The following is an 18437-nucleotide window of genomic DNA, read 5'->3' on the forward strand; positions in this document are numbered from 1 at the left end:
TGTATGTGTGAATGTATGCTCGTATGTATCATCAAGATTTTTGCCTTTCTCCTAGAAAGGTTTAGCAATCACTCAAAAACTAAAGGTATAAAAGTGCTCAAAAGGGCCGAATGCCGTTTATCAGTTCGACGAACTGAGCTTTTCCCGTATGTGTGTGTGCATGTGTGTGTGTAACGCTCTCCCAATCTCATTCGATTTTCAGAGGGGGCTGGACCGATTTTCATGAAATTTATTGCAAATGAAAGGTCTAGTTGCGCCAAAGACCCTATTGAATTTTATTGTAATCGGATTTTTAGTTTAGAGGTTATGTTTAAAAATGTAAAAATTACGAAACATCATTATCTCAGAAATAACTCATGCGATTTAAACAAAAGTGGTTTTAAATGAACGGGCTACTAAAAAAACCCTTAAATTTTGAATTTCTTGGAGATTAGACATGTGGTTCAAAAGTTATTTACAGAAACGTGTTCTGAAGAGTGTTTAATCTCACTCATGTTTCTCAGATGGCTTTTTTGCAATCGGACTTTTACTTTGCCTGTTATGTTTTAAAATGTGAAATCCAACTTTGAAAAGAAACATATTCCGAAGATTACTTAAACTCACTCACTTTTCTCGGAGATGGCTGAGCCGATTTCCACAAAATCAATGTCTAGCTGCCTCATAACACATTTTTGAATTTCACTGTAATCGGTCAATAACTTTGGCTGTAATGTATCAAAATGTGAAAATCACGAGACTTACACAACCGATTTGAACAATATTGGTAACAAATGACCAGCCCGTTCTGGGATAACTGATGAAATATGATGATTGAGCACGTGGTTCAAAAGTTGTTAAAAGAATGGCATATTTGAAATAGAAAAGAAACCAACTTTAAATAATCGAATTTAAAATGATATTTTATCGAATGATATATAATCTAGTCCAACCTAACCAAACAAATTTCGCGTCATATACTTGAAAAATATTTATAACATATTATTTGTACAGTCATACCTCGATATAAGGCAACTTTATTTTTATTTTCGTTACGTTATATCAAGTTACGTTATATCGAAGCAAAAAAAAATTTTTAATTTATGCAAGAATGTTAATGGTTACTCAAATATGCGCGAAAACCCATTTTCCATCACCTATCAGTATTTTTAAACGTTTCTTATGCTCATTTAGAAATATTTTCAGAAGCAAAAATATTTTTTTTTTCAATTGATACACAGGTTACTCAAAGATGCGTGGAAACCTATTTCCCATCACCTATCAGTAATTTTAAACCATTCTCATGCCCATTTAGGACAATTTTCAACAAGCAAAAAAATTTTTTTTTAATTGATGCAAGACTGTTGGCGGTTACTCAAAGATGCGCGAAAACCTATTTTCCATCACTTATCAGTATTTTTTAACCTTTCTTATGCCCATTTAGAGAAAATTTCAACAAGCAAAAAAAATTTTTTTTTAATCGATGCAAGACTGTGAATTGTTACTGAAGGATACGTGAAAACCTATTTTCCATCACCTATTAGTATTTTTAAACCTTTCTTATGCCTATTTAGGACAATTTTCTCATAAATTTCATTAATTTTAGAACTAACTACGAACATTTTTTGAAGCAATTTATACCCCAAAAACAGTTGCTGTATCGTTTATTTTCAATTTCAATACATTTTCAAAGTAACGTTATATCGAGGTAAAAGTTACGTTATATCGAGGTTGCCTTATATCGAGGTTGCCTTATATCGAGGTATGACTGTATGTGTTAATGTATGTTCACATGTTTTTGAATGTTATGTTTTAAATGTTAGGTATGGTTTCACTGTTGGCTATCAAAAATTTGTTATTCAGGATGAAAAATAAATCCAGCAAATGTTATCAAGGTGTTTTTTTTCTGAAAATTGAAGTGTTCGTGAGAATCTATTTTAGCAAATAAAAAGTTTGAATGAGAAAAGCTGGGTCTCCCAGCCAGGTGGATTAATTTGGGGTTTTTCCTAGAAATTTAAGTTTTTCGCAAATCTATTTCAACAAATAATGACGTGCGGATGAGAAAGGCTAGGTCTTATTCGTGTTTTTTTAACTACCATATCTAATTAGGTGTTTTTGTTGGTACGGTATTATATATTATATATATATATATATATATATATATATATATATATATATATATATATATATATATATATATATATATATATATATATATATATATATATATATATATATATATATATATATATATATATATATATATATATATATATATATATATATATATATATATATATATATATATATATATATATATATATATATATATATATATATATTATATAAAAGTCACCTATTATTATAGGATCTGGCGTGTAGTATATAAATCGATTTTAATATGTGACGAAAGAATCTGTAACCATTTAAAAATTGTTAATTTCTCGAAAAATTTTTACATAGTTGCTTTGTGTCAGGAGGTTTTGACACCTACAAAGGTTCGTTGGATTCTGAGAAGTTACTGTTAACTCTTATTTGTTGATTTGCAAGTACTATTTAAAATGATAATTTTAATTTAAAAAAAAACATTACCATAACCGAAAATACGAAGCTAAAATTAATTTCAACAGCATTATCATTTAATTCTAACCGGCAGATTCAATAGGTAAATTTCACAACGTTGCCAGTTCAGTTGTAGAGCACGCTACAAAAGCTGCCGAAGGAAGCATGCACAAGTTTCCAGAGGACAGAGGTAACTTCTGCCGAATATTTGATAATACGTCTGGTACGGAGATGAGTGGTAGGTATGCGTACAGATGCGAAAGATGATATACGCAACAGTACATGACACGCAACTGACCACACATGGAGCTCGGTTGCCTCTGCCATGAGATGGAGAAAAAGAGAGAGAGAGTGAACAAGCACGTTGGATCTGGAAAACCCGCTTTATATTCTATAATATATGCAAAACTTTTCTCGTTGGGGGTTGATATTTCCTTTCACCTTCCCATCCTTTTTCTAGTGGAATGCTGTTTGAGATCGTTGTTATTGCTTTGGATGGCTATGCTAGCGAAAGTGTACACGGAGCCGTGAGTGGTGGGTGGCATGAAGCTGTAAGGACGTGCTGCTCGTCCGCTAGAATAGGGGCGATAAGAAAATCAAGGGAGAGTATAATTTGAATATGTGTGGTCAAGCTGCTAGCATGAGGATGGTATGAGTCGCAATTCGGTACTTTTGGCAGCTTTTGTGTGTAGACTTTGGGATTCTAGTGTGAGCTGGTGTAGTGTCCAGTGTTCATATGATAATTCCACACTAATACAAGTTTAAACTACAACAACCAGGCCCTGATGCTGATTCTTCTGGAATCAAGTATTGATTTTACTGAAAAGTGGATTAGAGATTTGAGCATCAAATGCCAATGTGAACGTTTGATATATTTTGCCTAAATAGTACAAGTCTGTTCCATGTAACACAAATATGTTCTATTTTAAATATTGTTTTATAGTATATTTTGTATACAAATTAGCGCTGCAACTATTGTAAGCCTCCTCATCAATCATAGGTGGGTTTCCTCATATTCTTCGAGGTGGAAAAAGCGACACATATTCTGCTGCATTTTTTTTGTAAATGAATGTAAAAGATCATTTTCCTGAGAAGATTTTCTACTTAAAAATATACAAAAGCACCCTATTATATACTCGACTCATTTAAGTCTCTGAAAAAGTTAGCTTTGCTAGGGGCAATCCACAGGAATCGCGAAATAAAAGTTTGAGTGTATTTCAGAATGCAGCGGATCGAGATTTTTCCGGTATATTTGACGTTATGGATGTACTCAGTTTTGAGAGTAGGAGGCACAGCATACAATGTTCATAAGGGTGACAATGACTGTAAGGAAAAAATTTCATTAGCGAATTTCAAAAACCGACCATGTACATTTCGTTCATTGGCCCTAACATTCGACCTGTGCTAAATTTCAACTCAATCAAACATGGTTTATGGGTGCCTCAGAGTGTTCAAAAATGTGATTTTTTAGGCCTTAAAAATCCACATAAAGTTGGGAAATTCGAGTATTTTTTTCGAGGCCAAATGGATTTAAAAATGCATTAAATTGCGAGATCTGGTGTTATCGCAAAAAAAAAAATGTTGGTCAAAAAATCCTCTTTCAGTAACTTAGCCGTAACTGACTTTTGAAATGACTCACAACTTGCTCTAAACCACATGTAAACTATTCTAATGTTTATTAGGCATCATAGACCGTGGCTCTGTGGTCAGCGATGTCGATCGGCTAGCTCTCCCACACGGTTGTGATATCGGGTTCGATACCCGATCGGGTCGAGGATCTTTTCGAGCTGGAAATTTTCTCGACTTAGCACTGGGGCACGGTGTATCGTTGTTCTCATCCTACAACACGCAAAATGTGCCAAAAACCGATATATCGATAACGAATTCTCTCAACTAGCGCTAGCGTGCGATATTGATAACAGGCATCTTGAACTTGAATTTAATTAGGGTGGTTCATTTATTTTTGACTAGGGTCGGTCACTACTTCGTACGAATCTGTATCACACTTTTTTCGGCTTCCACCTTGTACGCACCTGTAGTTTCTACAAATTCTAGCAAAATTTTTATCTGCTTACTGTTTCCTCACCCGTAACACGTTTGCACAAATGTAAACAAAGAAAGAATTTTTGTCGAGATACCAGTAATATTTTAGCTGACCTCGGCAACAACAGTGTTTAACGATAAATTAGGCGAAAAATTCAGACAAGATTCGTCAAGCTTAGTTTTTTTGGCGAAGTCTCGGCAAAATGATCTGATGACTTTCGGCAACTGGTTTTGTTTTTGCTGAAATATCGGGTTAACTACAAATGAGTTATGTGTGATTCTCTGGCAGCAACCATAAGTTCATTGAAATGTACGAATAATAGAACAAAATTCAACAGCAAAGAGATTGGATGAACTCAGAAGTTCTGCTTAGGTTCACATTCATGGAAATTTCCTTGGGTTGAAAAGTTGTAATAAAAATTTATTTTCCGTTTTCGACGATAGGTCATTGAGTGTGGTTTTGCTCAATAACAGTATTTTGTGTTGTTATACAGAGAGAATAGATTGTTCTACCTGTATATAACTGAACATAATAACGAAAAAGAGGCATAGTCTCCTAACTTTATCCGTATCAAAAACCTATGGAAGATTGTTAAGTTCTACGTTGCAAAGCATCATCTAAAGAATGAAACAGACTTATGAAGCGTCGTACAGGCAGCGTGAAATGCTAGCCCAGCTTCTACTCGTGAAAAACTGGTGGTAATCATACCACGAAGATTGAATATGGTTTTACAAAACAAAGGACAAGCCACAACATATTGAAAGCGAGTTTTGTAACATAAAAGGTCACTTTGCTAACGATTTGTAGATAAATATAGCTTATTTGGAATGTTTTTTGTATATATTTCAATAGTGTATTTATTTTTTTCGCCACCTTAAAAAGCACTAACTCACGCAAAAAAAATTCGGAATCACCGACACAGAAAAATTCCAGTTATTTCTCCGTTCCTCTCTGAAAGAGAGTGTCTGCTGATCGTAATGATGTAACATAACATCATATATAAACTAAAATCAGTGCCCAAAATATGGAAAATTAACCAAAACTGTAAGTGTATTTATTATTTTCTCCATGACTGTATGTGTTTTCGAACAAACTGTTTATTGCAATTCGAATTATTGGAGTAAGTGTTAAATACTTGTTACGTATAACTTTTTCCTATCAAGCTATGTTGGAGTGAGTGGAATTCTTAATAATGAAAATCAACAGCGTGAAAAGTAAATCTGTAGCGTATCTTACATATAAAAATTTCTCATCGTAAAATGTGTATGCAGCCGCCCAACATGGAAGGAATTCTTTTTCGTTGTATCCTTTCTCCTTTTCTTGCTGTATTCTCTACTCCCCGAGGCCATAACCAAGAACTGCAAGGATGCTATGTTGTCAATTTTTCCCAAGCTACTGTCCCGATGTGGAATAATTTTTAAGAGTAAATGTGTTTGTGTAGCATCAAGAAACTAGAAATCCGAGACCTTGAAATAGTGTTTCTTGCAGATTGTGTGCGGTTCTCTTTCAAGCTGAATGATTGCTTCGTGAAGTAGAATGCCACATGTGATCCTTCGTTTGTTTCTCGAGACAACTCACAAGATTGACTGCACATGTAATAACAGTCAACGGCGTTTGAATGATATGAAAAGCATAAATTTGACTAGCTTATAATTAATGTCATTTTGTTTTCTATGAACGCCTGCAACCGGTACATAATAGCCGGACTCCCGACACAACAGTTTATCCGTAACAGCGTTGGAATCGCAACGAAAATACCGAGCAATATGAAAAAGCAAACACGATATCAAAAGTTTACCGACAAGCCCATATATCTTCACTCAAAAATCTTTCAGCTTGAGGAAATAAAACAACAACTAATGACAGCGAATGTGAGGAATTTGCCCTCTATGATGTTTATCCCAAATTTTCGACCGATTATTGCGAATGGAAACCATGGGAAAACAATGATGAAAGATTACTTCGCGGACTATGAATGAGAGAACGAAATATTGTTTGATAACTTTCAATTCTCCAATTGTCAATTTCATGAGAGTTATTTATAATGAATTAAACTCAATTGTAGATTTAAAATTAATACTGGTTTATTGAAGTGGTTTGTTGGCAGATTTTTGATATCTACCGTGATTTTTTTTCAACTGTATCAAATAAATATAATAAAAAATAACATGTGGTCTCTTTTCTAATTTTTGCCAATTTTTATCAAATTCGTTCAGAAGTGTAATCCTGAAAGCATGGTGGTTGTTGAAAAAGATTCGTTTAACGGTTTAATTTATAAAGAACACATACCTTTTATCGCAGAGCCTTGGTCACAGGCACAACAGCCGTGACTGAAAATATCCAAAAATGACACTGGTAAACCCTTCGCACCCTTCCAGCTGGTTTTGAGGTACGATGCTGTCTTAACAAGCCAGTCGTCGTAGGTTCGAGTTAAGACTCGGGAGAGACTGTTAGGCCTCTGCCAGGCTAAACGCGGAAAGTGGCGCGAACCGATTCGCCCGGCCGTAGGTTAGTGTACAGCTCTACTTACGGCTCTACATTAACCAGGGGCCTATAAACGTCAACATGTTGCCTACCAATCATAAATTTACATAAATTCATCATACATTCAAAATCATAAATTCAAATTATTTTATTCATTGAAAGTGCACATTGTACTGAAAACAAATGTTGAGCTCTTGTTTTTTCCATCTAAAACGACATTTACTCGAGAATAAGTCTACCGACAAAATGGGACGTTTACTCTATTACACTTGTTTTAGGACAAACCAACCAAAAAGAGGGTACCAGAAACGCTGGTACCAGAATCAATGAGTGGTAGATGGAAAATGTATGGAGTTTGACAGCCACAAGAGCCCCTTGACATTAACCTACGGCCGGGCGAATCGGTTCGCGCCGCTTTTCAAGTTTAGCCTGGCAGAGGCCTTAGTGTCACTAGGATCGTAACGCCAGCCCCGAAATCGTCCTGTACACCAAAACAGTTGGCTGCGAAGTCTGTGTATAAAGACAGAAGGTCGAATTCCGAATCGGAATGTAGTTTTGCTTTTTAACACTGGTACGAACAAATTCTGCTCCAGAGTTCAAATTAAAAAAAAAAGACAGATAATAATTTTTAACCATTCCTGCAAATTCTAGTGCCCCTAGCAAAGAAAACTTTTTCAGAGACCTGAATGAGTTTTCCCGTAAGCAACTCTGCGGCATTTTGACGTACTACTACATTTACTAGGGACACCAAATTCACAGGAATGGTTAAATAGTTACAATCGCACTTAATACTGCATCAAATATTTTATTTATTTCAATTTCAACTTTATTTATTTCAACTGCACCTTTGACAAGGAGTTCAAGTCCTGTCTGGATGTGCTTTCAGTTCGCCTAATATTCGCTTCCCCAGCTGCACTCACTGTCTGCCTTTGATGAACTTGAACTTAGAGACTTGGAAGTCGCACTAATATAATCAATTGGAAAAGTTGATTCAAATAACCAAAACGAGTAGGTACCATTCTCATATTGGTATGAAATCCTTTTTATTCAACTAAGTTTACATTATATCACAATTATCAAACAACACAACACAATATTAACAATGCCACAATAAATTATTACAAATGTCAAATCTTCTTGTCCAAATAATTTCATATTCTATAATTTTAACCTTTTTGTCATCAAACAGAATGTTTATAAGGAGATCTCCATGTTTTGTAGAATTGCTGGGTAGATATCATCGAATGTGGCATATTCCATAAATCAATATTTTCAAGAAGAAAAATTGAAAAAAATAACAATTAGTGTTGAAAAACTTATAGCATAGATATTGGATATTCGAATATTTTCTAGAGGAAATATATTGCCTTAAATTAGAATTATAAAGTGAAAATTTGTTGAAACATAACTGCTTTTGACGTTGGACGTTTCAATCGAACTTAAAAATTTTGATTTATTTTTGCGTTTAACACATAATTTAACAGTAGGGGTCTTCACATCGAGCTCGTATACGAATACCCAGCCGTAAACTGTGTATCTTCCATTACTCGTCAATGGAGGTGAGTATTTTTACGGCTGGGTATTTGTTTACGAGCTCGACATGAATACCCATAGTTTTTCCAAGTATGAATAAATTTAACTTCGTGTACATAACTGTTCTTCAAAACATTTCTAGCAATGAATTATGAAAATGTGTTTGATATGTCCGGTAGTTTTCGAATTCAAGCTCGCCAAGGAGACACACGTGGTCCATCATGGAGTAGAAAAATCTGTGTCACTATTAGTAAACAGGACATTGGCGTTAAAGGTTCCCAGACAGACACCTGCTAAAAGAAATCTATATATAAGTGACCTACAGCACCAGCCGACGGAATGGTGACCCTGTCGTTCGTTATAATACTCCATATCGAACAGCCGGGAAAATGAAGTGTTAAAAATACATAGTAAAGATACGAGATTGCAAGCAACAATGGAATGCGCTATGCAACTAATTAATACTTGTTTGTGGTAGTATAGTTTACATCGCAAAATTTTGCGATTTTTATTTTTGTCCGTAATCTTTCTTCACACACACAATGCATAGTAAAATGCTAAGAACTGTTCAAAATTGCCGCCTTATGGTTGGCATGTTGGCAATGATCCTCGCTAGTAGTACTGCGAATGTGTAAGCATAGCCAGAGCTTCAAATATAGGGTGGTCCCGTTCTGGCATTATAAAAAGCTCTCCTGAAAGTCTGATGGTAAGATGAGGATGAGGCTAATGACATACTGAGGCGTCAAATGAAGCGAAGCAAAAAGCGTCTGAGCTACTTCTTCGAACATCTATATGAAACGCTCAAACCGGCCATACTGGAGCGGCAAAGACGCGTCGATAGAGGCGGCGAAACAGAACGAGTAGTGTTTTGACGCGCGTATATGTACGCGGTAATACCATATTCAGACTAAATCTTTTATCGCCAGGTGCTTTATTATATTGCTTTGTTTTGGTTTGGTAATTGAAAAAAGCAAATAAAATACATTTTCGTTTAGAAAATGTTAAAATGTTTAGAAGAGGGTTGTGCAGTAAATCCATGTTCAGACTAAACCTGATATCGCCAGGTACTTAATATTTGCTTCATTTGGTCTTAAATCTGATATTGTTGAGTTTTGATTTGAATGGCCAGAAATCTAGCATGCTGAACTTCTTTGGTCGCGAAAATGCAAGCCGCTGAGTAACTAGCTGTGCTCACATGGGTTATTCAAATCCTAACAGATATTATAAACTAGTTGAACGTTGCTCGGGGTCAACGGGTTCAAAATTTAGAATAATTTCTTATATTTTTTACTACGTCTGTAGCGCAACTCACTTCAGTAATATTATTTTATTTCATAAAAAAATCTCTATGTTTACTAAAAACATAATTTACCGTGCTTGAAGAAGCAAAAAAATCTTCATTGGACGAATTCATATTTCCTTCAAACAAAACCGCTACTGGAATCTAGGAATATGACAACACAACGTATTTGCGACGCTCGCTCCAGTATGTCATAGAAAGCTTCACCCAACGCTTCTGTTTATTCCGCTTCTCAAACGCTCAACGCTTCGCTTCATTTGACGCCTCAGTATGTCAGTAGCCTGAGAGTGCAGAATGCATTCCAACAGACTAAACCAGTAATGTGGAGAGTTTTTTCTCCCTGTGTGACTATGGCGCGCAAAATTGTCTATGAAACACGTGGTTCCCTGTGAGAGAGCACATTGAGCACGGCTAGCGGTTTCATCATAATACATAGGTTTTGTTTTGTTGTGTTTTTCTTTGGCATTTTTGCTTGCTCTTCTTAACACTCATACAAAGAAACGAAACAGACAGTTTATTTCCGATCATTTTTAAGCGTTGCCACGATGAACGATCGTTTTCAGCAATGAACTGTAGGTGTGTAAAACTGTTGCTAGTTTCAATCTGTCGTGAAGCAAAGCCAAATCTTCACCCTCTTGTTGCACTCACACCTCTGTTCGGTTTTTGATCGGTTTCATACTATATGTACTACCTATGCTGGGCAGCTGCTGCCGTTGGACTTCTTGTAGGTTCCTGTGGTGGCTGGTTGGGCTTTACCAAACGACAAAAGCCAGGCAACTACTCCGGTGTGCACATTTGTGTTGGTGTGAATATTGGGTATCCTTCTCTTACTCTTTCGTCTGTGTCGCTATACATAAAACGCACTGGCCACTCTTTATGTATACCAAGCCGATCAGCACAAGAAGATGCGATGCGATGCGATGCTCTGCTGGAGGGGGAGGGAACGTGTGCATGATAGAAAGAGTAAGTGGATGCGAGTGTGTGTAGCGATGGAGAAGATTAAACATATTTTCGCCTAAATTGTTTGGAGACGTCCAGTTGTTGAGCCGTTGGGTTCTATTTGTTTCGGAGCTATATTTAGGTTTCATTTGACAACGCGTCCTCGGCCGAAGCGAACGTGAATTAGTTTTCTTTTTGTATTTTCTAATACTAAACACTAATTTTGTTCAGGGCTTTGGCAATAGTATTGAAATTGAAGGCAAGGTAGTTTGGACGCTGCATCCAGAAAAAAACTCGCGACAGTGGCGTGCTGTGTTCCTATAGAGATAATTAAAATTTATTGTTATTCTATGTAAATTCGGATAAAAGGAGACTGTTGTTTTAGTTTCCTTTTGGTTTATGCCTTTGTTATTTGTAAACATTTGGTGGATCATCTCAGTTGAAATTTCGTTAATTAGTGTGATTTGTGGAGTTTAGTAAAACTCAAACATCTGATACAAGCTGAATACATTGATACTGAATGACACTAGTTGAGCAGTGAATAAAATCGAAACATCTGTTCTTACAATGTAGTTGTGTGCTGATAGTTTTTGGTTAAGCGTGGTAGAAAAACTAAACGCGTTAATGACAGTGTACAACCTGTGTTGTTTGAGTTATGGCCAGTAATGGGGGAACTCTTCATGGAGTGCCCCAGACACAGCAGATTATAGGTGGACGTTTGAGTTGCTCTCAGTGTGGAATTTATTTCGAGAGCGCTTCATCGCTGCAAGTGCACATGCACAATCATTATGAGACAATGAATCGGTGGGGAACATCAGTCACAGGAAGTTTACCCAGCTCAACAACATCGTCGACGCCAACATCTGATACTGAGAATAATAATCAACCATCGTTGAAGTCACACATCAAAACAGCATCGCCGCACCAAACGATTGCCGCGGCGGCTGATTCAAGTGATAACCAGCCATCGACTCCTCAGCCACCAGCGCTGCCTGAACCTGGTACACCGCAAAGTTTTACAGGAGGAGCATCCCCATATCAGCAACAAGGAACTATTCTTGCTCCTCCTGAGATGCACTATCCTACCTACATTCATGGGTATGATCCATATTACCATCCAGCAAGCATTGATTATGCTAACCCACTTCCACCGTCACATCCCAACAATCAGCAGCAAATAGAGTACAAAGCAGTGCCTTCCAGCAGATATCATCCTTACAACAATAACAGTCATAGTAACGGAAATCATCAACATGCTTCGGCACTCAATTCAAGCAATAGTGCTACAAATAATGCTTCTCCACTGACTAACGCGGGGTTAAGTCCACAGGTTGTCAGCTCATCTAGTAGCACTCAAAATTCAGCATCGCTAGCATCAACTACTGTAGCTTCATCGACTACAACATCATCGGCACAAAATAATAATTCTCACACTCCGCCAACGCCGTCGCCGTCTCCGATTCAATGTGAGAAATGTGGTATGGTATGTGACACTGACGAAGCACTTAGTGAGCACGAGGCAGCTGTACACCAATCTCAAAACCAGCAGCAGTCGTCTCAACAATCTTCCGACAGAATCAGTATGGAACGGAACGATGATCAGACAATGCAGGGTAACTATCCTTATGGAAATCCTCCAACTTTCATTAAAGAAGAGCCTGGTCCATCTGATATCCTAGATCTTGATTCTCAAAAAATGGTTTATCCACCGGAACCTGTACTACCTCCAATGAATTCATTGCATCCATTGCAATCTATGCAGCGCCATCCAATGATGTGGCCACACGATCCGCACAATTTTATGCCACCACATCACCCCCATGATTTGAAGGCTCCATATTATCACCCTCAAATTAAGTCCGAATACTCAACGACTCCTTCAATTAAAAGCGACTACCCTCAGCACGCTGCAATGCAAGTAAAACAAGAATATTCGTCCATTGTGGCTCCTGCGCCGATTAAAACGGAATATAATATTACACCGACTTTACCACCTACTGTGCCACAGTCAAATCAATGCGTGAAACCTTACACAGAAGATTGTGAGGGCAACCAGTTGGCGACTAGTCCGTCGGATTTCCCAAGCACAACAACACCGCAGGAAAGCAATTCGCAATTCAGAAATTTTGAACCACCGACATCATCGCTTCCGAATAATGCGTTACCAACGAAGGGTACTGCGTGGAAGTCTAATGAAGCTAGACGACCGAAAACGTACAATTGTACTGCATGTAATAAATGGTTTACAAGTTCGGGCCACTTGAAACGGCATTACAATACAACACTTCATAAAAATGCTGTCAAATCAAGTGGACAACCGGATCCAGCAACATTGCCTATTAGTGTTCACCATCATCCAGGTCGTGATCCCAATTACGCCACAAAAGGTAGAAGAGGAGCTGCAGCACAAATTCAACAACCTATACAACAACCGGTACCTCCACCTGATCCTCCTAGAAGTCCTGACTATAGTACGCCATATACTGCAGCGGGGTTTACAACCCCCTCTGGACATCAAATTACTTCGAATCAAGGGTTCCACCAATACAATTCCAATCTTCAAAACACCTCGTCAACGGTTCCCCCAAACGGGGAAGCAGGTCCCTCCGTCCAAGCCTCCCAACCGAGGGGCCTGCAGATCTTCTCGAGCAACAGCATGGAAACGCTGTCACAGCAGGAGCAACTGGATCAAATGCCTACTATCACCACCACCACCACCACCAGCATCCCATCGCCGTTGCACAGTCAACACACCATCAATACAACGGCGCCTTACCCCACCACCAACCCTTTAACTATCAACATCAGCATCCCATCATTCCAAACCATCCTGCCGGAGGCACCGAATTATCACCATATTATTGGTAATCACAATGCAACGCAATCCAGCGCAAGTGATATGATAGCAAACGATCACTTTTTTCCGCTTAATGGTTTTGACAACGCCATGGCCGAAGAAATTTCATCAGTAGCACCATTATCAACGGGGTTTCCTCGATATCCGGGGGGCGCCGAGGTGTATCAAGGAGATACGGCGCCCCCCTTTTCACCTAATGTACCAGAGCAGTATCAGCAAACTAGTACGCTTTACAGCGAAATGCGGTCACCAACACCACAACTGGCCGCTACCGCACCAATGCTTTCCCCCGCACCTTGTTCGCCAAGGGTTTCGTCAACAGGTACAACTTTATCAGTCGAAACTCGTCCCAGCGAAGTCCATCGTTGTGACGAATGCGATAAGGTGTTTAATAAGTCTTGTTACTTAACTCAACATAATAAAAGCTTCCATTCCGGGGACAAGCCGTTCAAGTGTCATCGCTGTGGTAAACGTTTTTCTTGTGATCAAACACACGAGGAGCATCTAGCAAAGCACGGCGGCGAAAAACCATTCAAATGTGAACTTTGCCCAAAACAGTTCAACCACAAGACGGACCTGAGGCGCCACATGTGTTTACACAGCGGTTCCAAACCTTACGTTTGTGAACAATGCGGTAAAGGTTTTATTCGTAAGGATCACATGCTGAAACACTATGAAACCCACAAGAAGAAAACCAGTTCAGGTGCAAAGAAAACAGTTATCGAAAAATCAGGAGCTAGAATTCAATCCAAGGTAGCATACGTGGAAGACGAATGACAATGGGGCTTTATCCATTGTTTAACCCCGGAACCATGATCGACCAAGGTTGACAATGGATGACTACAGGAGCAGCCACTTTCAGTCGAATTGGTAATGTTCTATATTTCATAACGAAAGTTTTTCATTTTCCAATATGTACATTATGTCTATTACAAAAACAAAAAAAAAACAGAGTTACCTTCTTAGATTCTCTTACCAAAACCAGGTGCAGTACTCTACCTCAGGCTAAATAATTAAACTGAAACAATCTGGTTCATAGCCAATCACTAGTTTAATTAAATATATATTGAAATAGTTTAAGTCAACAAGCACACAGATCTACCTCAACATTTATTATTGTTCTTATTGTGCGGCAATCATCCACAAGCTAGATTTTCTGCAGAATAAGTAAAACAAATCGACAAAGTTATACATTTAAACACGAATGATATTTACACTTGTATCTAACTGATGAAGCAACTAAAGCAAATATAATAGGTGTATTTATTAATTGAAACAAAGTACGAGTGTCTCTGGAAAGGATGATTCAAAATGTAAAAACATTTTCAAAATATTATTTTAAAGCAATATTAATGAATAAAGCAGTGCGCCAACCAGAATATAACGAGTACCTCAAAATGTCACAAGAAAGAAGCTTCTTAACTGTAAAATCTTGTTGTGTCTGTAGTTGGTAGGAAGACAGAATTTACGGTACCCTGATGAATTAAAATCCAGCATGTACAAATTCGACCGAACCAGACCTGTTAAATGTAGTATTCTTCTAAACAGCAACCTATCGAAATCCTTTTTTGCTGGTGCAAACTAAGAAAAAAATCAACAAATACCCAGTTTAATTCGTGTTTGGCGAAGCAATCACGGTTATATTTAGCAAAAATAATTGTGTTTAAATGCGAAAAACTAGAGGAAAACAAAAATCCTAAATACTGAAACTGTATTATCAAATGGTTGTGTTAGATTAATTAATTACCTATTATTGAGGATTACAAGCTTTTCGTTTGAGCTGTTTTCGATATCTTCCAACCGAACGCTGTTCTCATATGTATTTAACGTGAGCACTCCACTTCCGCAACAGTCACAGTTTATATATGTTCATCAGTTTTTGCCTCCTTTGCGGCAACATAGAAACACGCTTAGGCTTCCGTCGGGTTTTGGGAAAAGGGGGCCTTGTGTTGATTAGCGGCGCGAGCGTCTAAAGTGGATTCTTTGTCGTCTGTTTTCCTTATTTCCCTTTCTTGCCGGACTGGTAACAGTAGCGTGTTCAGAATCTTCTTTCCAATAATATGTAGCCCTCATTCCTTGTACAGATACCAACATTGTGCTGCGATTTCGGATGTGATATAATCACTCCACCTTTTTTATTTGGGTGTTTTATCCATCGCCGTGTAAGGTGATTATTATCTGCTTTAGTAGGTATTTAATTTATGATCTTCCACAAATTGTGACTTTGTTAGATTTTTCTATTTCTTATGTATATTAGAAGTTATCAAGTCGGGAATAGTTACTTGTCTGTCAAAAGCAAAGAATTCTTAGTTACCATTTTCATAGTCTTCTTATGTTTGGATCGAACTTGAACTGTTATCTAATTTTCATCATTATAATTTGTACATACATTTGTTCTCACAGTGTTTTCAGTTTTTATATTTACATTGAAAATATTTTCAATGTGTCTGAACCAGATGTCGTGAGTAGAAAATTTCCTGTAATGCGCAACCGTGAACCGTATATACGATTGTAAATTGCTTAGTGACAAAAGCGACGAGAATTCTTAAAATAAGATGGTTAGATTAATGGGTCAGAATAAATTATTTTGCCAATAAACATATGTCATATCAAAGAGAACAATAATATTACAAGAAAAGAAAAAAGAACATATCCAAGTTTTGTGGAACGAAAAACAATTCCTAGGTAATACCATATAGTTTTATCCTGATACTATCACATATCCATCTTGAGTTTTAAATGTTTTTTACAAAACAGTCGAAAACGATTCATAAGAATTGATTATATTGCATCCCTTATAAACTGTTGTAAGAATTGAATGTGAATTTGATAACAATATAAGCCAATAACAGTACATAACGCGCAGTTTAGCGAATGTATCAGAGTAATAGTGTAAAAACCAATATATCGTGCTAATATTATGAAGCTTGTCTTCTAGATCCATAAAGTTGCTCAAGTAGCTTCATTCAATAACCATTCCGAAAATGATCTTGTTCATTTAGTTGTTACTGTTTACCAAAATCAAAGCTAGTTCCAGTTCACCAACCAGCATTGTACGTTAATATGTTTTGCATGAATTACGTTGCCATCCTATGTTTTTACTACTACCAGATAGAAAATAAGCATGTTATCATTTTCAGCTCAATTGAAAATTATATTTTCAGTTAGGTCGAGTTACGTAATTTCTGTATAAATTAACCTAGATTTAAAGTATGACGAGAGAAATAGATTGAGATTATGTTTATCATCTGATATAAAATCGAAAAAAAAAATATAAAAACATGTGAATTTTAATGAGAAAGACAAGATTTAAATTATATGGAAAAAATAAATATGAATTAACAATATGATTAATGTTTCACTTACAATTTTTGACATTCCGCCTTTTTGTAACAGTAAACACTCGTGCATTTCTTACTAAATTGAAGATTGGTTTCAGTGTCGTTTAATGTAAGGTAAGTGTTTATAAGTTTTTTTCCCACTGTAATCATCTCTCAAGTTCTGATTTTGGATTGTTTCTTTTCATTCAAACACAACGCAGAACTGGTTGCGTAAGTTATAACTTCTCAAGAATGTAGAAGTTCATTATGGATATTATTTCATCCATTTAAGCGACAATTCAGTTTGGTTTTTAAACAGATCTTTTTCGAATGGATAACCATAGCTGGATTTCTTCACATAGTACAGAGTCTTGCGGTATGATTTTAATTTTTTATTAAGCTTGACACACATTCATTCTATTCTGCATATTCAAGAGTAAATAAAAAGTAAACTTTTGGAATTATGTTGAAATATCAGTTCATTTGTCGATTAGCAATCAATACATTACACTTCCATAAACTCTAAACGTTTGCGATATGCATATTTTATGCAAATGGCACGCTATATTTTGTGAGTTAATAATTAAAAACATACTAATCGCCATATAGTTGAACTAATATACACCACGGACTAGTATTTGCAGCATTTTTTTTTCACTTAGTTTGTTTCATATTTCGGTAAGAATAAAAACCACTGACGGCTTTTTATTGTTATCAGTATTCATTTCAGAACCAACTTTCGGTAAAACCATTGTCGAACTCTTATTTCTTCAATAAGTTATATATGTACTGAAAAATGTAAAAACGTTTGGTTCGTCGAATAATTGTTTTAATGGGAGTTGGTATCACCATTATTTCTGGTTGTTTTCAATTGCTGGCTTCTAGCGTCGCCTTTCAAAATATTATTTCACAGTAATAAATTTTAAAAACCAGATAGAGTTTGGAATTAGGGGATTATAATTCTGTTTCTATTTCTATATTTTCAAATAATCACTCCGAATTTATAAAAACTCGGCACATGTTCGATCAAGAAAGATGTTTTCTTAAAGGTGGTGGACTCTCTAATTTGAAATTAGTTTGTTGGCTGAGGTAACAGAGACAACACACAGTGCTGATTGTGCTATTTGGTCGAATTGAGTGTATTCCATTATATCCTTTTCTAAATACAGATATTGACTCACTTAATGCTTGTAGAATCCAGAAATATTAGACAAAGTGTATTGTTAAGTCGTATGTCAACAATTTGAATAGATTAACGTAGAAAAATGGATGTCCCGAGAATTAAAATTCATCGAATTACAGTGTTTGCGATATGTATCGATAATAATGTCCTTCGGTATAAAAAAATCAGGTCTTGGGTCCATAGCCGTTAAAAAGTAAAGGAATCAAATATGTGAACAATACACAGGCAAGTATGTTGCT

The 18437-nt window shown here is 36.6% G+C and overlaps 1 protein-coding gene across 1 annotated transcript; it reads left to right on the forward strand.

Moving 5' to 3' along the window:
• Window positions 1-10958: 10958 nt before the first annotated feature.
• Window positions 10959-17042, forward strand: LOC129732971 (mucin-2). Its single transcript, XM_055694466.1, has one exon. It carries the CDS (start codon window positions 11494-11496, stop codon window positions 14470-14472), a length of 2979 nt encoding a protein of 992 aa, XP_055550441.1. The 5' UTR covers window positions 10959-11493; the 3' UTR covers window positions 14473-17042.
• Window positions 17043-18437: the final 1395 nt, after the last annotated feature.

The sequence above is a fragment of the Wyeomyia smithii genome, chromosome 3 (genome assembly GCF_029784165.1).
Source record: "Wyeomyia smithii strain HCP4-BCI-WySm-NY-G18 chromosome 3, ASM2978416v1, whole genome shotgun sequence".
NCBI lineage: Eukaryota > Metazoa > Arthropoda > Insecta > Diptera > Culicidae > Wyeomyia > Wyeomyia smithii.

Bases quoted from the DNA above. Each gene is read 5' to 3' on its own strand.
- LOC129732971 (XM_055694466.1), top strand. From the start codon at position 11,494: ATGGCCAGTAATGGGGGAACTCTTCATGGAGTGCCCCAGACACAGCAG.